We start from the raw sequence: 22,033 nt of genomic DNA, 5'->3' as shown, positions 1-22,033 counted from the left end.
TGCATTTATGTCCCAAACGAAAAACCCAACACACATTTCAACACTTCAGTGTGTTTAAAAGACTCTTCGCTGCTTTAAACTTGCATCATTTTCTGCTCTTTCCAGGGAAGCTTCCACCCCCCGCACCGTCAATCAGGAAAGTCAATGTGAGATAAAGTTAAGAAACAAAAAAGAAACATGCGCCATTAGCAGGCTAGAGGTGATAAGAAACAGAACAGGGCTGATTCGGAACTGATAAAACCTTTATTTCACTTTAAATTGTCTTTTACATTTTGTCCTGTTTATAACATGTAAGGTGAAACTAGAGCTGCATTTTTTTTAAAAGACATACACAAATCTAATATTACGTCAATAGCCAGGGTGGGGGAAAGGTGTTGAAGGGTATTTCTTTTTTGTCATTTTCTCATTTTATTGGTGTCCTTGAGCTAAGTCTAAGTTTTCACAACCACGTGCGCGCTAAGCAATAAAACCGTCACAGAAGCAAAAAAAATTTTTGTTGTTTTTTTTGGGTTGTTTTTTTTTTTTCTTTTTATTTTAAGCAGAATACTGGTCAGTAAAAACAAAATGATTTGAGATACCAGATATACAGACAGGCTCGGTGCCACATTCACTACTGCATGGGATCATTTTTTTCCTTATAAAGCGTAGAATAACTGCCTTTTTGTTCAGCTAACGAGAAAAAGAGCGGCAGGGAGGAATAATTTTTTTTTTAACCTTTTAAACTTCAGTGCATGAAAACATTTGTCCCCAGCGAAAGAAAAAAAAAACATTGAGACACATGACTTTTCTACACCTACAGAGTGGAATGTCGAGATGGTTGATGACAAGGTTATTGTGACACTGAGTGGAGACGAAAAAAATATTTCCTGAACTAGTTCTACTTTTGAAGAAAAAGAGGATCCTCTGGCAGACTCGCGGGTCTGCATTCTGGTCAGCCGAGATTTCTCAAAGTTTGGGACCAAAGACTAGTTTAGTTTTGGATTAGAACTGCTTTTGAACAAGGACAGTATCTTGCTATTGGCAGGCTGTAGCCTGATTTTTGCCAGCTCGAATGTTCACACTGTAAAAGATCAGATCTGAAAGCGAGCCACAAAAGACTGCTGACGGCTCTCTTTTCTAAACGCAGTCGGAGGATAATCTAAAAGGTGGACTTGACACGTTTATGAACTTCAGCCGGAAAACATTAACCATGATCCAAACTACAGTTCGGTGACGCTTAAAAATCACTTCCTCGTTTCTTTCTAGTTTATAATTTAAATCAGCACTGGAGATTATCTCTTCATTGAAAGGAGAGAGAAGATGGAGAAGTTCTCCATGGAAACAATGTTTTCACTCTTTCCCTGACTGACCAGCGTTCAGCATCAACATCGCCATGATCCGATTGGCTGAAATTAGCCTGTGATTGACTGTGATAGATGGCTCATCCAAACACTTCCTGTTCTGCGTGACAAATCATCTGACACGTCAGGTGAGCTCACCGAAACCGATGCTCAAGATTAATCAGGTCGCAGGAATGACGCCAGGCCTGACTGCCGCCGCTGCCGCTCACAATTTGGAAACGAGGAAGCAGGAAGTTTAAGTGCCGATCCACAGAGGGTGGAATTCCCCACTCAGCGCTTGCAGCAGATTTACGTGGTGATAAATGACGGCATGCATCCATGTGTGCAATCACACCGTTCAGCAGCGAGTGGAAACGTGGGGCTTTTCTAGACTCGTCTGTACAAGCAGCTAGGGGGCGTAAAGAGGGAGGGGAGAGAGAAAAAGTACCAAAAAAATGATCTGGTCAAAAAATGCCAAAGCATCAAACAGCAGCTGACTGTAACGGCTTCAAGGTTTTCATTGCAAGCAGGTGTTAACGGACAACATCGACAAACCGTTTCGTTTTCCAAAAGACAGATTTACAGTTAAGCTCTAAAAATGTTTTACAATTTTACAGTTTTCAAAAACTGGAAAGAAGAGTTTGATTTGTTATACACACACAGAAAAAGAGGAACGCAACCGCAAAGGGAAATGAACGTGTTCGGGAATTAACGTCAGGGACCGCCGTGCTGATGTTCAACGGCACCTTGGCGGGAGGTGGATCCGAGGATCCCGTTTGTCGTGAAAATGTCCAAAGTTTTCTCAAACATTAAGATGGAATGTACGCTTTTTAGCTTTCAAATCATGCTTCAAATCAGTTTTAGCTCCGAGCGGGAAATATGCAGAATGGCGTCAAATAAAAGTCGGGGTCCGGGTTAGAAAGTGAAATAAAAATGGTGAGTGTTTGATTACGCAGCAGATAAAACACTTTAGTTTTTAGATTTGTCAGTGTCACAATACAGCCTTGTAGGAGGACCCTTCTGTATAAACCTCAGCAGAATTGCACTGCTGTTCAAACACACCCCCTCCCAGCTGAATATTGTTTTCGCCATCAAACGAGGATCTGGTGGCGAGGTGGAGGAAAAACTAAGCATCACAGTGTTTGTTGAAAATAATCGGACAGTTTAATAACCTTTTGTTTTGTTTAAAGTGGAATAAAACCAGCCATTTGCCAGTACACTAAAAAGCCAAAAGAGAAGGGATGGACAACTATATAAATGCATTAACTCGCTAGAGAGAGGAGGGGGAGGGAGGAGGGTGAGAGAACGTACTGAGATGTTAGGAAGGAGGGAAGAGGAGTGAGGGAAGAACAGAAGGAACGGAGGAAGATTAAATGAGGGGGGTAAAAAACGGGGGAATGTGGGCTCTAAAAGACATGATTTGTGGTTTTGGATAAAAACCCTCCGTGCGTGCTATAAGACTAGACTGGCCAGGGGTTTTAGTCTGCTGGCCTGCCTTGGAGTGCCATCATCGAGGGGGGGCGGGAGGAGGGACGGAGGGATCGTGGGCTGATGAGTTTCTCTTTTTTCCCCCCTCCTTTTTTTTTTTTTTTTTTTAAATCCGTTTGTGAAGGTCAGGTACTATTCATGCTGTTGGTTATACAGAAGGGAAATCGGGAGGCCGGGCTTGAAAAAGTGAGACGAGGGAATGAACGGGCTGTTTATGTGTACGAAGAGAGGAAGAAGAGAAGAAAGAGGAAGAGAGATAAGAGGAGGAGGAAGAGAGTGGGGATGGGTTAACAGTGAAGTGCGCTCTAGTTCTCTCCTTCGACGCCTTCGCCGTCGTCTCCCTGGTTTTCTGATGTCCACAGCTGCAGGGAGACAGAGAGAAAATGTCTTTCGGTCATCCTGGCAGCGTAAACAAGGATGTGAGCTGCTGGGAAAACTAACTGTAGCACCAAATGTGTATCACTCCACTGCTGGAAATAGTCCCCAACAGACGCTCTACTTATTCCTGTTTGAGTAACGTTTGCTAGAAACTACAGTGGCCGGACTTCTAAAAATTTACGTCTTCAGTTGGAACCAATGAGAGTCACAAACAGGAAGTGAGGTGGGAAGTACTGAGAGGCGGGGTCGCATGTGTTGGTTTTGGTCTTTTCGTTATAACAAGAAAATTATGGAATTATAACTTGAGTAATATTAGCCTTGCTGTGAACTGGTGCATTTCAGCATCTTCCAGATTTGAAGGTTAAAATCCAGCCACGCTGCGCTCTAACAGGTGCTCTGTGCTGCTGTTTGTGGTGCAGCCACTTTCAGTCTGTCGCTGCAGTTTTACTCGCTGCATCCTGGTCAACTTTTCTGCGAACATGGCTGCATGACATTTTCACCTACTCTAGTTTATGATCAACTTTAGGATATAAACGCAGCAGGTACAGACATTCCCAGATGATCTTTTGAGGGTGCATACTCACAGTCAGGTTGTCCCTTAGTAGCTGCATGATCAGCGTGCTGTCTTTGTACGAGTCCTCGTTCAAGGTGTCGAGCTCGGCGATCGCCTCGTCGAAAGCCTGCGGGGAGGATCAGAGAGGTTTGCTCATGTGATACCTTTTCACACAGATTAGGTTTGTCACAGTTAGCTGGTTCCATTTCTGCGTGTGCTTTTTTGAGTGTTCTCGAATAAAAGCAAAGCTTGCGGTCCACAACACGCAGTCGCCTTTTGAGCTATTTTCGATCGAGTTGGACTCCGGGTCAAGCTTTCATTTCAGACGTGCTTGACTTTTGTTACTCCACATGACTCGAGTGGCTGTCAGGTAGCGCAAAAGTCCACTTTCACATGAAGAGTCGTCCTGACCGTGGGCACAGCCTGCACATCTGAGCTACGTCTTTTTCAAACAGCCACTGGAGACTTCTGAGCCTTTGATTTCTGACAATCTTGTCAAAAAATGGCTGTCAGCTGCCTGATGACTGCAGGTCTGCCAGAGAGCAGGAGCTCAGCAGCCGGCAACACAGTGCTCCATCTTGACTGTTAACTGGTTGTCTGTTCCGTAGAGGAAGAGCCGCCTGTCCATAACCCGCATCACCATAAAACATTCAAATTCGGTGCGCTTGCATGAATAAACAAAGCGGCGTACACCCACCTGCTTGGCCAGAGAGCAGGCCTGCTCGGGCGAGTTGAGGATTTCGTAGTAGAAGACGGAGAAGTTGAGGGCCAGGCCCAGCCGGATGGGGTGTGTTGGCTGCATGTCCTTCTTGCTGATGTCGAAGGCGTCCTGGTAGGCCCGCTGAGAGTTCTCCACCGTGTCTTTACAACACAAACAAACACGGGTCACTCTTATTACACACCACGACCTCAAACGTTAGTCTCAACGACACGTTTCACATCAACAAACCTCCTTCACTGCAAGTCTACAGACACAGTCGCAGCTTTCAGCTAAATGTTAACAGCTTAGCGCGTTAGCCTGCTGCCCTGTCATTACCCTTACAGCTCTTTGTTCATAAACCAAAGTCTATGACAAGAAATGGACAATAATCGATTAGTTGTTTGGTGTATAAAATGTATAAAGTGGTGAAAAACGTCAGATCAGCGTTTGCCAAAGCCCGATGTTTTGTTTTGTCCACAACCATAAGACATTCAGTTTACTGTCATAGAGGAGTGAAGAACCAGAAAATGTTCACGTTTAAGAAGCTGGAATCAGAGAATTGCTCAAATCCATTATCAAAATATTTGGCGATTCATTTATTAGTCTGAATGAGTGTGTCACCATTAACAGCAGGAGTTTAGGAAGAGGAACTAAATAGAGGAGAAAAGAACTGTATGAAGGAGGGATTGGGTAATTTATCCATAATCTCTATCTGATGATTTGCACACAACCTTCTGAAGGCTGAAGTGTCATTTTTACATATCGGTCTCACTGATTGAAAACTCTTGGTATGACTATGGATGTAATTATGTGAGCAAATGACGTCGTGGCTGAGACTGTTGCCATAAACACTGATGTTTCATGTGTCCTCTCACCCAACTCCACCATCCGTCTCTTTACTGAAGAAGACACACGAGGAAAAATGTCTTTCAATCGCTTCTACACTTCAGACAAAAAGCTGCATTTCTCTCAGTTCGTGGCTTAAAGCAAACAGCCAATAAAAATGCAGCATTGACGCTGGACGGCACACCATCTTCTGAACAATCGGCTTGTTATTTTACAGTGATTTAACTACTTCCCTGAACTTAATACAATATTTACAGATGCTTTAAGAACATATGAAGTCTGGCTCTTGATGTTTGGAGAATTTAATTCATTTACCACTGATGATAATTGGTACAGACTCAACTGGATCACTAATTATAAAGGAGCTTCTAGCACTTAGCAGTAAAGTAGTTTCCTTACAGCAAGTGATCGTGAAAGTTTTCAATGTTCTGTTTATTAGGGAATATTTACTCTGAGCCAACTTACTATGTTTGAGCTTACGCACTGAGTAGCAAGGTGCTACACTGAGGAAGGAATCCTGCCTTTACCCGGGGTCAAGGCACCTCATCAACAAACATCCCTCCGCTCAACTGTCCATTAGCGAGACTGAGAGTATCCCAAATGGAAAGTACTGGACTTATATCTCCTTGCTCTACTTTTAATAAGGGAGGAACACCTTGCTTCTTTCCGTCATGAAATTTAGAGTGAAGGAACAATAAGAAAAAGCTGATTTTTAACGGCTAAAACACAGATACTCACCCTTCTTCGAGTCCCCAGAGGCCACCTCTGACAGGTATCTGAAGTAGTCTCCTTTCATTTTGAGGTAGAACACCTTGCTTTCCGGCTGACTTGCTTTGAGAATGAGGAAACTGTCGAGCAGGTTCTGAAACAGACAGACGGCCAGAAGGGTTTAAAAACACATCAACAGGGCAGAGAGTGCTGCATTTATACTGCAATGCCAGAGTAACACAGAGAAAGTGCATGAGTACGCTGACTATTTGATTACAGATGGTGCTACATGTCTCTGCACTGCAGTCTTTGCTAAAACCAAAACTGTGATAAGTACAAACACCATCAATCACAACTACAGATGAGCCACCTAACCACAGTTGTTCTTGTGTAATTGATTACACCCTCAAACTCTGTTGAGAACGCTTCCTTTGGGAAGGACACATGTTATGAGGTGTGCTATCAAGGCCATCAAGTGTGTGATGACACGGAGGACACATAAAGGACACCGACCGTAATCACTTGGTGCCACCAGCACGTAAAACGCCGTGCATGCTCATGAGTGTCAGAGCTAGCTGTCATGAGCAGCTCGTAACGGGCTCCAGAGGACAGGCAGTCTTTGGCAATCACTAAAAGCACACTTCAGCTGCCAGTATGCTTCTGAAGAAGTGCTTGTGGGATGGTGGCATACCTTTGGAACCCCCCCCCCCCGCTCTCCTTTTCTACGTTGGATTAAGGGGAACTGTGCCCAACCTTTTCTGCAACTTTCTGAAACTAATAATCTGACATTCACACACATTGTGAATCCCTGCACTACAAAGCTCTTGTGTGTGGGTCGAAAAAGGAGCCAGAGTTTGAACGGCTGCTGTTCATGTGTACAACTTGAATGTAACAGCATGAAACCGACTGGAAACCTGTGACGGTAGCCTCGTATTCAAACGCTACACGTATCACATCCGGCCGTGTGAAATAACTTCCATCACTTCACTTATTTTTCTTGCATAACCTGAGCCATATGACCCTATAGAGAGTCACTGTGTGGATACCTGTGTTGCAGCTAGGCTAGCATCTCTCTCAGTGCATAGTCGCGGCCCTGCTGTTTATGTTGGGTAAAGGTGCTGTTCGCCTGAGCATCTGCAGAAGCTCAGGATATAGCACAGTTATAGCACTCCCTGAAGATTTGTTCATGCTACCAGCTGCGGTACCATTATGAGCCAGGCTAAATTAGCACCAGAGGTCCCCAACCGCAATTTGGAGCAGCGGTTCTGGAAAAGTAACAGTACAAAAGAAGCTTTAAATGATAAATGATGAACGGAAAACAGCAATTATAGACTGTAACTCACTGATCAACTCCATGCTCAGAATAAATTCAGCTGTTATGTTACATGCACGTCTGAGAAAGAACTCCTTTGAACACTTCATTTAATGGCTGAGGGATGGAGCCAGATTGAGACCAGCTTTGTTTCAGTGATCTCATTAAGAACTTTCTACCACAGAGAGCCTGCTTTAATCTGCTGACTCCAGTAACCTGGCCCGGGAATGTCATGCAGGCACTAAACCAGACTGAAATCACCGGATTAACGACCAACTCATCAACTGTAAATGACCTCTCACGGTCTGGCTGACGAACAGCGGCAGTCTGAGGAAAGAGGCTGTTGTGTGAAATGAAACAGCTTCAAATCCTAGAAATTATTTAGCTCACATTAGATATAACTGGACTGACTTAATGCCAATATTGGATTGTAAGTTTTGCATTCCTGTCATGAAATACCTTCATTTTCACACATTCCAGTCTGGTTGTTTTATCCATTAACAGATTCTCAATTGATATTCCAGACTATGTACCATCATGGCACATACATGAATACTGCAATATAAAAGTACACATACTTGTGACCCACAAGGTTTCCTACTTGAGGACCACTATCTGTAACTGATTCAGAAACATTTTTCCCCACACGTTCACCCATCTCTACTCCCTCAGCTGTTACAGTGCCCACTCAGCATGACAAAGCAGGCAGTCAGAGGTCCGCTCTGTTGGTGGGCGTGTTAGCCGCTGCAGTGTGCTCAACCAAAAGCTGACAGGCCGAATCATCGCTCTCGTTTCTCGTTGCAGTCCAGCAGCCGGCACCACGTTGTGGGGGTGTTTCTAGCTGTGTGGCACCCATTCTGGTGGTCTGCTATGACAAGCCTTATTAAACGAGACTACCTTCTACACTGCCATTCATTTTTTTGACAGCAAGTATATTCATTTATGTATTCACAGGATTGTCATATTTGAATGCTGTTTTTGTTTTCAACTATTTTGTGAGACACTGTGCTCTTAATGCATATAAAAAAATAACTACAACCAGTTTCCTGTATCTAAATACCACAAATATACATTGAAGAAAAAAATAAAAAATGTAATCAATTAGCAATATTTTTTAGGTCTAAGTTCCTGATATATTTTTGTCCAGCAGATGCATCAAAGCTTTCCCCTTCCAAGCTTCCTGCTGCTTTAGAGACAGCATGTCTCCACCCGTCCTTCCCTCCCTTCATTCCTACAGCACCACATCACTGCAGAGGCTTCCAGTTTGACCTTGAAGATATTATTAGAAGTCTGCTCAGGCGCTAAAAATTTGAGTCTGGTTTGACCTTGAGCAATTTCTGTTCTAACCGAGTCAGGACCTGGCGGTGTGAGGGTTATTCACGACGCCCCGGTAATATCAAAGAGCTCCTGTTGAAAAACTACAGACGATATATTTTGTGACAGCAGCATCTTTGAACTCCAGATTTTAAGCAGCTGAGACATTCAACTCAGTGTAGTTTGCATCTTTCAGGCTGTCTCACGTTCAGGCAGTTAGTGAGCTTTAGGTCAGCCATTGTTTAACTGTGACAGACCATAAACTATTTAACGATACCTGAACAAACACTTTGGGTTCTTGAGACACACATTCTGGTCACAGAACGCTCTAAACTCTCTCTTCGCTGCTTCTCAACTGCAAGTTTTCCTCACTGTCTTTCCCTTTCACCCAGAAGCAGCACACGCAAGCCAATCAGTGTTCACGCTGTCTGTCATGTTTCAGCCACTGATTGCAGAATTTCTGTCCACATACACTAAAAACAACCTCACATTTGGGTTATGGGAGAGTCACGTCCAATCCAGACAAGGTGTTATTGGGCATTCAGACTGAAAATCTGCACTAAAAAAAAATGAAGGCTTCTTGGCTAATGGTACCTGAGGCATACACAAAAACCACTTGACAACCCTGACAAGCACACTGATTTCAGACCAACAGATGTGAATTATTAAGACCTGGAGCTACCTCATTAATTTCAATCAAACCGCTGTGTGTCTGCAAATACCGTCACCCAGCACCTGGCTTTACTTTTGCCACAATGCAACGTCATCTGGCAGCGCAGCGCATCGACCAATCAAATGCACTCACATTCTAGGTAGCACATAACTTCGCAGTGACATTGGTGTAATTCTACGGTTTACATCGCAATTAAAAATAAATGCTGTAAAATCCTGTCTCTTGCTGTTAGAAACCACTGGGCAGTGTACTTCCTGGATAACATCTCATCTCCTCGTCCTGTATCTGCAGCCGTATGCCCACACTAACGCAGCCCCTTGTGTTTTGTTTTTTTGCTTTATACAGCGCTATATTGCGGTCCGAACACCTGCTCAGGCCTGAGCTGACACAGGCCACTTTAGAAAATAAGATGTGCACTCATTTGAAAACACCCTATGTCCTCTTTTGAATCTACACACAGGCAGTCCACCTCCCCCCTCTGCCCACACGCTAACTACAGGCGACTTCACATGACTTCTGGTGCACTGTTGCCGTTCCAGTCGAGCACGCTTTCGCCCCTGCATCAAGCAAACGCAAAAAAATGAAGCAGATACCAGAGTGCACAAAACAGAGGAAAATTAAAGCTTTGTTTGACAACTCTAAACAGCTGCCAGTGCTGCTGCTAGCAACACTATTAGTGTCTCCACGAGTTAACACCATGTGACTGTTATTCCTTCCTCAGCCAAGAGCTCCAGTGTGCTTTCTTTCACCATCTTCCCCTCTCCCTCTTTATACCTTCTGTCCCGCTCTTCCCAGTCCTCACGCCCATCATCACCATCCGTCTTGTCATTTCTCTCTCTCCCTCCATCTTCACACCCCCTCACTCCCTTTCTGCCCTTTCCCATCCATCTCCGTACCAGCACGTCCTGGCAGATTTCTTGGAGTTCAGCCTCGATCTTCACGCGGTAATCGCGTGCCATCTGCTGTTTCTTCTCGTTCCCCTCCGTCTTCTGCTCGATGCTGGAGATGACGCGCCAGGATGAACGACGGGCCCCCACCTGATGGCAACAAGAACATCGTCAAACAAAAAACTGATATTAAAAGGCAACATCTTACATATGACTGGGTGGACATGGCTCAAAGAAGACATATTAGTCATGTTAAAACCACAATTTTTGGTGTTAATTTTTTAGATTATTTTTCTGAATGTGCGCTTATTATTATTATTATTGTTATTATTATTATTATTATTATTATTATTGTCTTATGCCGTCGTTCAATTTGCTGTGACCTGGAACAAACTAGAGACATGAAACTTTGCCCTGTAACTGGAAATGGCGTACACGACCAGCAAACCCACACAGTGAGTCAGACTGGCTTGAAATTTGCCACATATCCAACTAAACTCACTTTACAAAAAAGCTCTCTGGACCATACAAGTCCACCATAGTGGAGTTTTGGCTATTTTGCTTAATCTGAGTACTTTCTGGATTTTGACTGCATCAACACCAGTTTGGTAAACGTCCTTTGGCCGCCAAACTTCAGGAACAGCAAGGCTTAGCAGGAAATTGGCCCTGACTCATTTTGACCATTGCCTTTTTGATCACAGATCTTGCTGATGCGTTCGCTCATTATTTGGAAATAGGCGTGCTAAAGCATTGCGTCCTATCACCAGGGGGCGCTATAAATGGCAGAAACACATCTTTGCTTGTGCCTTTAATCATTAGCCATTAGAACTATTTGTTTCTTTTGACCCTAAAAGGTTTGAACCCAGAATTGCCACTTGCCGATGTATTTCCAGATCATCTTCAGCTAAATACAAACCCTATCTTGTTCATCCATGCGTTAGACTGCGATAAGGCGTAAGAGCCTGCTTCCATATCATGTGAGATCAGTGTGGTTTATGCTGTTTCCCTGTGTCTTCACTGAGCACAGCCACAGAGTGACTTATACTATCCTCCAGGTTGGGTTACATTGAAAAATACAACAAAAGAAGTATTGAGTGGTACCCTATGCTGGCAAGCTTAAAAAAAAAAAAAAATGAAGAAAACGTCTATGATAAATACGGCAGCAGTGCTGGAAAACCTCAGGCTGCTCTTACATAATTTGTGCTTTTCTACTTAAGACTAAAAAAATGTGATTAAAAAAACAAATTATAGCAGGTCAACAAGTGACAGACTATGCATTAGATAAAAAGAAGCTAAATGCAATGATTTTGCACTGTAAATGCTATGAATTAACATCAGGGTAAAGCAGATTGTTTTGCATTACAAATCTGGGCCTCCTATAATAATACATGCTGGAGAACAGCTCTGCCTTCAAAAATGGCATTTTAGCAAGTAATGAGCCAAGATAGGACAGATTAAAGCGTACAATCAAACCCTACAGCCGGTGCCTTATGTGCAGTTGCCCCAAAACACGGCAGGAAATGTTTCCACAGACAAATCTAGCAGTTATTTGAGAGTACAGAGGCCTTAACTTCAGAGGGAGATGTTCCTCGCCTGTCATACGCGCTCAATCATTATTTTGATATGCACCACAGATGTTTATTATGGGTGTAACAGCATATCATGGCACAGCGTTTGGGGAAAAAAATGCTAATACGGACGGCGGAGCTGAAAAATCACTGCCGCTGGCATTATTTTTCTTGTTTTTTCAGGCACCCAGCAGTCAGTGGCCAATTTAAACGACAAACGATATTTATTGCGGCAACAACACTAAACTTCCAAATTTCCCCAGAGTTTCAGTGTCTCCTGATTTCTGCTGGACCTTGTCCTTTGCTCGTGTGTCTATTTCTTCACAACGACAGCTCTTTACTCATGCTGAAACCTTTGACTGCATACGGAGTGCAGGGGTATCTTTGCCTCAGTTTGTGCTCTCTATGGTGAATCTGCTTCTGTTTTGTCACTATTTCCATCATCTGTGGACTTTTACGTTGTAAAATCCAACTCAACAGCAACATTAACCAATGTTCAGTGTTAATACAATACATATATTCTTTCTCTACATGTGAAGAGTCTTATTTAGATTCAGATCTTATTTAGGCATTTTTATTCTTAGTTTTATGACATAAAAAATAGATTGCAAATTAAAACACATCATGAGCTGACTGCAGTTGCAGCCCAACAAAACAACCAAAGCCATTAGACGGATGCCTTACCACGTTCTTGTAGGCGACAGAGAGCAGGTTGCGCTCCTCGTTGCTGAGCTCCAGGCCCTGCTCCGTCACGTCCTTCATGGCAGCCGCCATGTCGTCGTAGCGCTCGGCCTGCTCTGCCAGCTTGGCTTTCTGCACCAGGTCGTTCTTATCCATTTTTAGGCTGCAGGGGAGAAGTACGAGGGACAGAAAGACGGAGTTAGTGCTTGGACTTGAGCGCTGAGGCTCTCCATTCACCAGCGGGGGCAGGCAAAAGCAGGAAGACAGGCAGGGGAAAAGAACGGAGAGTCACCGAGAGAAGTGCGGGCGTGCAAAGACCTGAAGACCTGTGATACGGACAGAGCGTGATGAAGAGGAATGGAAAACCACAACAGTGTAGAACTGGGCTTTTGTCACTTTTTTAAAAGCTGAAACGTGTGTAAACATGCTGAACTGTTCTGTGAATCTAATCATTAGTATTGGTTAGGCAAACGCTACTGAACTGTTGGATAGTATCACATACAAAAAAATAACAAACTATACCAGCAAAGAGCTAACAGCGCTTCATAGAATGTCAAAACCCCAATTCCAATTCCTGCAAAGTGGCTGCTCCCAGTTACTTCATCCCCGAGGGCTTTCTACTCTCCAGATGAATCTGTAGGTCTAAGTAGGCCACAGCTTCGCCTCCATCTCCTTTATATCTACACGACACTACACACTCTTCACAGTGGCCTTTCACCAGCATCTAAATTTGCATATTCAATTTGCTTCAATAACTTGTAAATCCTTCATTTCTATATTTAAACTGTTAGAATAGGAATAAACACGATACACGGGAAGAGAATATGTTAATACACCACCACCAGAGTCCATCTTTCCCCTCACATCTGCACCTGTCGGTTTGGGTGCTCGGCTGAGTGACCACGCTTCCACCAGAGGAAAATTAAACCACCACCCTGTTGTTTCCAAGTGTCCTTGAAGCTTACCTGTCCTCTGACTTCCCTGTGGGAGCGGGGGGTGAGCATGGGGTATCCATACGGAGGGTGCAAGAGGTATAAGCGATGATAATTGCAACAACGACGAAGTTTCTCTGCATCCGTCACATCTTGTTTTTCAACCTAAATTGTAGTATTTGGGATTTTTTGGGGATTTGTGTTTTCTCCTGGAGATTTTAGCTATGATACACTTGAAGTAACTTCCAGGACTGCCAAAGAGCAGAGGGTAAGAATTCAATATTGATAAATCACTGCAAAGGAGGTGTCCAAAAATGACTAACGGCAGATTTAATTAGGCTTTGTTGACACCAAATGTAATTTATCTGATAAATAAAACTATTCAACTCCTTCAAGCCAACATTTCGTAAAAGTACTGGCAGTTTTCACACTCTGGAAAAGCCTGGATCAGCTATTTTATTCCCTTACTGTTCTCTGCAAAACTGCTCAAGCTCTGTTGTGTTTCATGGGGCCTGTGCAGAGCACATTTTCAAGCCCTGCTACAAATTCATGATTGGACTGATGCATAAAGAAAGGACATACATTTTTATTTTAAGCCATTCCTGTGTGGATTTGGTTTTTTGTGAACCGTTCTCTTGCTGTAAAATAAATCTCTTCAATTGCAGTTCTTTAAAAAGAAAGCAGCAGATTTTCCTCTTGGAATTTGGTTTTATTGCGTTTTTGGCCATGTTGCCACCTTCACAAGCAGCATTTACACAGCATGACATGCCACCACCAGGCTCCATGCTGCTGTGCAATGCTTTGTTCAAACATGACGGTCACAAATCTCCGTTTATCCTCAGTTCATAGATCCTTCCTCACGTCTGTTTTACCGCGTCTTCTTGGAAATAGCAGATGAGGTATCAAGCTATTTGTTTCCCCAACAACAGCTTTCTCTTCTTTAGGCCCACTCTGCCGTTAAGGTGCAACTGGTAAAACACCAGTCAGTAGTTGTTGTGTACACAGCGTGTTCTATGGCAGGTTAAGCGTACCCATCATGACGTTCAAAAGAGGTGGTTTAATTGTGGCTTAAACGTCGTCTTCCACTGAATTAATGGTGTCAGATCAGCATGCAGATCTGTTTCTAAATGTGTAAAAATATTGATCAATTTAATTGTATGCTTTAAACATAATCAACAGATAAGCAATAACAAAAAAAGCAGAAAAAGCAGAAAAAGCAGACAAAGCAGAGCACAAAAAGCCATAGCACAAAAAGCAGTCAATATGACAATATTGATCACAAGATATAAATACGTCAACCATCAGAGAGTTTACCAAACCGTGGTAGCTACTGCTTTCATTGAAGTTTACTAGCCCATGGCCAACGTCGTGAACCAGAGCCAGAGTGCTTAACACAAGAATTTTGCATCAATGTATTGAAGCACCTTGACCCACCTGGTACTTAATTTGCTTGATTAGCCAAAAATAGACATTTGCAACTACTTACCTTATCAATTAACAATTTAATGATTTTCCAGAAAATGGAAAAGTCATGATATACCAGGACAGAGGATTCTATCCATATTGTTTGCTGCTTTGCCACAATTTGATTTTACCCAAGCAACTTCCGTTTAACACTGACTTGTAAAAACTGGAATTTATACTAAAAGTAGGTGAATCTGTAAAAAAATCAGTTGCTTTTTGATGATCAGTGTTAAACAAAATAACTGTTTATTACATCCAGTGAACTTATGTTGGAAATGTTAGTCAGCATCACCGGACCCAAATAGCATATCTACATGAAATAAAAATGATCAACAGTGTATAGCTTTTAAGAACAGTTAAAAAGACTGAAGAAAAGAGATTTCTATGAGAGGATTTCGGCAAACAGTACCTTGTGTTTAGAGTCTATTTGTTATCAAGGGGACTCACAATGCAAAAAAGAAATAATCTCAATATGATGAGAAAATATTCTGAGACAAAACAGAAAAGATTATCTAATATTTGATAGTTCTAAATGACAGCATCAATTTAACCACATTTTCTCAATGTGATTTATATTTATTTAATAACAGACTGTTGGAAAACAAATAGTCAAGTGTGAAGCAAGAGTTTTAGCGCAGACCTCATTCAAGACAAGATAGTAGGGAACAAAAATGCATCATTCACAAAGTCTGATCCTCTTATGTACATCCTATGGTATGCAGAGTAATTATTAGCCTCTCAACTCAATGCGCACCAATGGCACATTTCCAGTGCTGATTTAAAGGCTGAATCATAAAATCAATTATATGCTGATACTGAGTGCAGTTCCATTAATTTACAGAAAAACAAAAATGGCGAAACCATTAGTGTCTGGGATCATTATAAATTCAGACACCCATTTCCTCCATTATCACAACACTCACTGAGAAGAAACCGGATGTCCTTCTGAACTCACTGGTGTTGTACTGAAGTTGACATAAGGGAAATCTGGTTGTTTTGTATTGGCCAAAACCTTAAAGGCAGCATCACTATGAGGTCAGTTTCATTTCTTGATCAGAGATTGCGAGGGATTTTATCACCACCTTTTAATCACAAAACACATTTTGATACTCATACAACCCGTACATATAAGAGTTGATTTTGTATTGAAACACCAAACCAGCTATAATAATGATTATGGGAAAGGCAGTGTTACTTTATGGCTTTTTAACCCTGCAATAAGTAGTAGTACTAGTAGTAATAATATAGTATACTGAGCTAAGCATTACTTTAAATATCTGACCTCCTCCGATCAAACTTAGATCTTAATCATGGGTTGATTATTGGGTTGGCAGAAAGTTCAGCAATTTTTTGATTTCCAATTAATCATTTAAGTCACTTTTTACACAAAAGGCCAAACACACTAGTTTACCAATATCTCAACATTTTGCTTGGGCAGTGAGTACATCAGCTTGGGCTCTGGAAAACTGAAGTGGCCATTTACTATTTTCTAAAGTTTTATAGACCAAACTATTTACTGACTAATCAAGATAATAAACAGCCAGTTAATCAGAAATGACAATAATCACTAGCTGCAGCCCAAATATATTGACAGCCTCTGTTCTTTATCTGGGACTTTTTCTGTCGGCAGGACTTTTCAATCACATATTGCTTAATTTTAGTAAATTGTAAGGTATTGGTGAAAGGTGGTTTACTTGCTAATGGCAAAATCCACCTGATGTGTACTTAAGGTTACTATATGCTATAGTTTTGATAACAATAATAATAATACAACTACAGAAGATAGTGTTTCATTTTGTATGGAAACACCATGCTTATGAAAAAGCAGTTATAATGAATGATTATAAAAGGGGGGGGGGGGTGTATTTTATTGTATTTGCTACACTGACACTATTTGAACATAATCTGCCCTCTTCATGTAGTTTCTTATAATCCTATTTTCATTTGTCAGTGTTCTCAGGTTCATATTATGCTATATCACTATTAAAGTGACTAAATTCCTACAAAAGTAAGCAGATTTTTCTGACGTGCCTTTCATGTGGTTTTACGATCGAACAATGAATTTGACGGGTTATATGAGCACGGACAGGAAAACATGTACAAAGTAAAGAAAAAAACAGAAATAATGAGGCTTTCCACAAAGTTTTATGGAAAGTCGATCTTGAAAATTCTTAGGCTGCATGTGGCAATCACGCAGTGCTGTCATTTCGACAACCGTGTTACGCCTTCGAGGCTAATCTGTCTCATTTTAGCACATTTTAGCATCCTCGTGTTAGCATTTAGCATTGGGTACAATGCCGCTGATTAGGGCTAAATGCGCATTAATGAAGCGTTCGTTGACTCGGCTGTCGTAGCGACTTGCACATCGGTTAAAATTGATCGAAATTGGCCTGTTCGATCTGTTACGATCGTTTGGCACGCCACCAACATAACATTAGCAATGCTATTATCCAACCGCCTAGCTAACTATTGAGGTTAACAGGCTTATGCGCACCGAGAAAAAAATGTTAACACCATTTTAACAGCAACCCGGCCGAGACACACCGAGCAATTTAAAAACCAGCGCCCCTGGAAACATTTTTGAGTGCTTAAAAACAGGCTCCAGGCCGTGAATTCTAGGGTCTGGTGTTTATTCAGCCTGCGAACAGCTACGCCCTCCTTGTCGCATTCCCCTGCGGAATTTTAAGATGGAGAGATAGATTGCCGCCAGCTAGCATGCTAACGGAACGTCACAGCACGGGCATTGGCTTTAAAACCGTTAGCTTAGCCGCTAACAGGACCTGACCCAGTTCAATCTGAATGGCGATCCAATATTAGCAGACACGGAGCTGTGAGCCGAAACATAGAGGGTTAAATACGGCATCTGCTCCATTTCACAACTGTCCCCTGGCAGCTAAATCATATCGTATGGAAGCGTTTTTGAAAATGCAGTCGCATCTGAGGGGAAACTCCCGGGAAATAGAAAGGGTGTGTTAGCATCTCTGTCGTTTCACTAACATCACGCCATGATAGATCTGAGCTAGAGACATCGCCAAATACGCTGTTCTGTCGGATCTGCGAATAATGAGGCCAGATATGTCGGTTGTCCGTGTATGGCACGAGCTCAGCACTAGCCTGATGTTTTCCACCGGACCATGGACTTAGCACTGGCTGCTAACATATCTGGGCTGCTCTTGCGACGGCCTGGCCACGGCTGCTAAGCTGTCAAAATGGCCAAACTTGGGTGCTGCTTCTCCCCCCCGACACGGTCAACGCGCACCGCGCATGGCATCGGCCGGAGTCTGGGCCTTCAAAACCAACGATATATAGCACATTCGACAGCATAAAAAGCACATGCAATATCATGGCAGGTGTTTCGTGGGTTATTACTCGCCATTCGGCCACAAGTCTCGGCCTAAATCCTCACACCCAACCCCGAACCACAATAGGCACCTTCCGCCGCAGAGGCAGGGAATGGGGCCACCGCTGGGGCTGCTGTTCACCCCGAAAGACACTCCTTATCCTGTATATAAGTCAATAATCGAGTGATAAGCAAACGAACTCACATTTTGAGCGTACTAGGAATCCCGATTTTATTCTCTGAACGATGGGAATTTATCAAGCCGTCCTCCGCTCGCTGCTCAAGGTATTCAGGGCAGTACCACTTCCGCCTGCTCTGACACTTCCGCTTCCTTCAAACCCCACCCCTTCCCCCGCCAGTATCCATGGCGACCGCGCCAGGGGGTTTCCTGAGCATCTTGCGAGGGGCTTTGACGTCAGGCGGACCATGGCAACCGCTACAGGATGACGTGCGCCGGTCTCCACGGCAACTGTCTCCAAGAGGCCGCTGCTGTCGTATCTGAGTTCACCATTGTGTCAGCTGATACAGCTTTGTGTGGGTTACACTGATTTTTTCTTTTACAAGTGTTCGTACTTTATAACAAGCAGGTCTGTTTTTCCCACCACGCCACCCACACAACCACTGCAAACCCTGTAACTCAGTCCATCAACAAGCATTATTCTATCTTTACAACACATTTTCTACAGACAATTTTCTTATTATTCAGTGCATTTTGTCATGCAAAGCATTAAAAAAGACACAACAAGATGCAATCAATTGTCTGAACTAGTTCTCGCTCACTCATTTGTTCACCATAATACAGTAGACGCTCAATAGTTTACTCTGTCTCTTTCTGCAGGACTTCCCAAAAAGACAATAGCTCATCCAGTATGCTGCAGCCAGAGTGCTAAGTGTCACTATGAAAACACAGGACAGAATTGATTTCACAGTATTCGCAGCTTGGGATAAATAAAGTCCATCTATCCATCTATCCATCTATCTATCTATCTATCTATCTTTCTATCTATCTATCTGCTGCTTGTTTGCAGTAAATGCCCTAAATGGTCTGGCTCCTATCTATATTTCTGGCCTGCTCGCTGGCTATAGCCCAATCAGATCCCTCAGATCATCAAGCGTGTGTTTAAAACTAAATCAGGTGAAGGTGTGTTATGTATTTTGGTGCTGCTCTCTGTCTGACGAGCTGACATCTGCTGCAACTGGATCTTCTTTTAAAAGCAATCCTAGAACATTTATTTTCTCTCTGGCTTTTTGGTGTGCGTGTGCGCCCGTGCCTGTTGTAATTCATGTGTAAACGATGTATAAGGAAGTTAAAAACTGTATTTAATATATGTATGTGCATTGTATGGGTGGCTGATAGGTTGTTTTATTTATGCGGAGCATTTGCATGTGATTTCTGTCTCGTTTGTTAAATGTTTTCCATGTTTTGCTGTAAAGCACATTCACTTTACCTGAGTGTGAAATGTGCTATACAAATAAAGCTGACCTGACTTGACTGGAACTCAAACTGCTGGGACTGGGATGAGAAAATTTAAATACATATCATTTCATCCGGCCAAATATTCATTCATTCATGATTCATTTATCTACTTTGATAGCTGAGTGTTCAAACTGCCCCCTTTGGCACCCTGCAATTTGCAGTGACCCTCACATAATTTCAGTCTGAGACCCTTGTTCTAGTGAGCAGAAAATTGAGATTTCACAATTGTGAATCATGAACATTTCACGTCATCACTGACAGCTGCAGTGTTGAATAACTGTAATTTCTGCGTGCATCAAATGCAATGCTTTGCATTCGGAGTTTGTCTGTAAAACGTTGATTGCTGAAATTTCAGGCCACTATATAGTAAATTAGGAGTGATTTTGGATATGACCTAAAATTACAATGAATTCTCTGTGGAACATTGAGGTCTGCACTGATCAGTACTTGTTCAGGCATTTCACTTTGAGCCCAAATTGTCAACCACAAGTCAGGAGGCAAACAAAGCCATTCAGATTTGTTGTGTGGAACCATGAATGTCTGTACCAGGTTCTGTGCCAATCCATCCAGTACTTGTTAAGGTGTTTCAGTCTGGACCAAAGTGGTCAGTCAGACCAGACACTGATACACCAATTTTGTTGAATTTTTGAAATAATATTAAATAAGAAAGATCAGATAATCATCATTAATAATACTTGATCAAATAAGGAAGAAAAACAAATTTGGGAGTAAAAAGCTCAGCCAATCAGCTAAAGTGAGCAAGCAACCAGGAAATTACTAATCAGTCAATCAATCAATAGATCGATACATCCAATCAGTCAGTGACGTCAGAAGTTATTGACTGAAAGCACAAGTGTAGCTGGACAGCAACTGATAGATTACCTGCTTAAAACCTTTTGTTCTTGCTTTGCACAGTGTGTGTGTGTGTGTGTGTGTGGAGGTACAGATCTGTAAACGCTGCATAGCCCAGTGAGTGTGTGTATTTGCCTTTATGCATTTATGTTGTGTTTGTAAGTGCATGCACGTGCGGATTACTGACCTGGCTCACCTGGCACAGGCCCAGAGCCTCTGTTTGATCAGGACGACTACAAAGACCTACAAATGACTACAAAGAGACACAAAAAGACCATAAAGAGACAAAATGCCCACAAAAACATGCAAAATGACGACCCAGAGACACAAAATAACTACAGTGAAACAACTAGGAAAAGATGCAAAACAACTACAAAAATACAAGAGAACCAACAGAAAATGATGGTAAAGAGACAAAACAAGTACGAAAATACAGTTACACACAGAATGACCACAGAGACCCAAAATGACATAACTAGAAATAACTAGAAAGACTTGCTGAACGACTGCAGAGTGACGCAAAACAACTACAAAAAGACAATATGGAGAACCAAATAAATACAAAAAGGTGAAAAAACAACTACAAAGAGACACAAGGCAACTACAAAGACATGCAAAAACTATCACAGAGACCAAAACCAACTACAAAAACATGCAAAACATCTACAAAGAGACACAAAATGACTACAGAGAGGTGCTCAATGACAAAACGACAATAAAAAGAGGCAAAAAGGCGACAGTGAGACACTAAAAGACTAAAAAGGGACACAAAGAAAGACGTCATGGCTCTTGCTGCCCTGTGCATTGCAGGAGGGGCTGGGGGTGTTTTATATGTTTGTGTCCAGGGGCCCACTGTTTCATAACCCGTCCACGTGTATGTGTGCTTGAAAATTTTATACATCATAGCACCAGTATGGTTCTTTCACCTGTAATGTAGCTGCAGACGCCCCCAGTAAAATATATTATTAAAGCTCCACATATTTCTGATCGGAATCTTATGGAACGATGGAAGGACAACTGATGGATTGTGTGTGTGTGTTGTGCATATGTGTGCATGCATGCACATCCCTCTTCTCTGTTTTCTGAATTTGCTCCTGTATTTGCACTGCGAACGTGTTGATTTGGTGGTTTCCAGTAATGTTTGGATGCACTACACAGCAGCAGGTCAGCAGCAGGCAGCTGTTACTGGAATGGAAGATTTCTCTTCCTGCGTCTTTCCGATCATGAAGTGTGCGTTGCTTTGTCGCACGTTATTGCGTATATTTTGTGTGAACATGAAGTGACAGTGTGCTCTGGTGACCTGAGCATGCTGAACCCTGCCTCTTGTCCAGTGCATGCTGGGACAGTCTTCTACCTCCCATATCTCTGCCCATTGCAAGCAGTTGAGAAAAAGAATAAAGACACAAAATGACAAAAAGGAAATAAAAACAAATAAAAAAACAAAACAGGGGAAATTAAAAACAATTATGTGCTCAGAGAGTTAAACAATTCTCCAGAGACATTACAGCTTCTATTTACTTTGACGAGTCTTAAAGCTAAAC

General features: G+C 42.4%; 1 protein-coding gene across 1 annotated transcript; it reads right to left on the bottom strand.

Moving 5' to 3' along the window:
- Positions 1-224: 224 nt before the first annotated feature.
- On the bottom strand, positions 225-18,493 carry ywhaba (tyrosine 3-monooxygenase/tryptophan 5-monooxygenase activation protein, beta polypeptide a). Its single transcript, XM_041961451.1, has 7 exons — positions 18,369-18,493; positions 12,431-12,590; positions 10,188-10,328; positions 6,023-6,146; positions 4,436-4,599; positions 3,770-3,865; positions 225-3,169 (listed from the first exon to the last, which is right to left on the bottom strand). The coding sequence occupies exons 2-7, from the start codon at positions 12,581-12,583 to the stop codon at positions 3,113-3,115; spliced, it is 735 nt and encodes a 244-aa protein (XP_041817385.1). The 5' UTR covers positions 12,584-12,590; positions 18,369-18,493; the 3' UTR covers positions 225-3,112.
- Between the last annotated feature and the right edge of the window lie 3,540 nt (positions 18,494-22,033).

The sequence above is a fragment of the Chelmon rostratus genome, chromosome 2 (assembly GCF_017976325.1).
Source record: "Chelmon rostratus isolate fCheRos1 chromosome 2, fCheRos1.pri, whole genome shotgun sequence".
Taxonomy (NCBI): Eukaryota; Metazoa; Chordata; class Actinopteri; order Chaetodontiformes; family Chaetodontidae; genus Chelmon; species Chelmon rostratus.
Note: the sequence above shows the minus strand (reverse complement) of the source record. Positions and strands in the feature narration are given on the sequence as shown.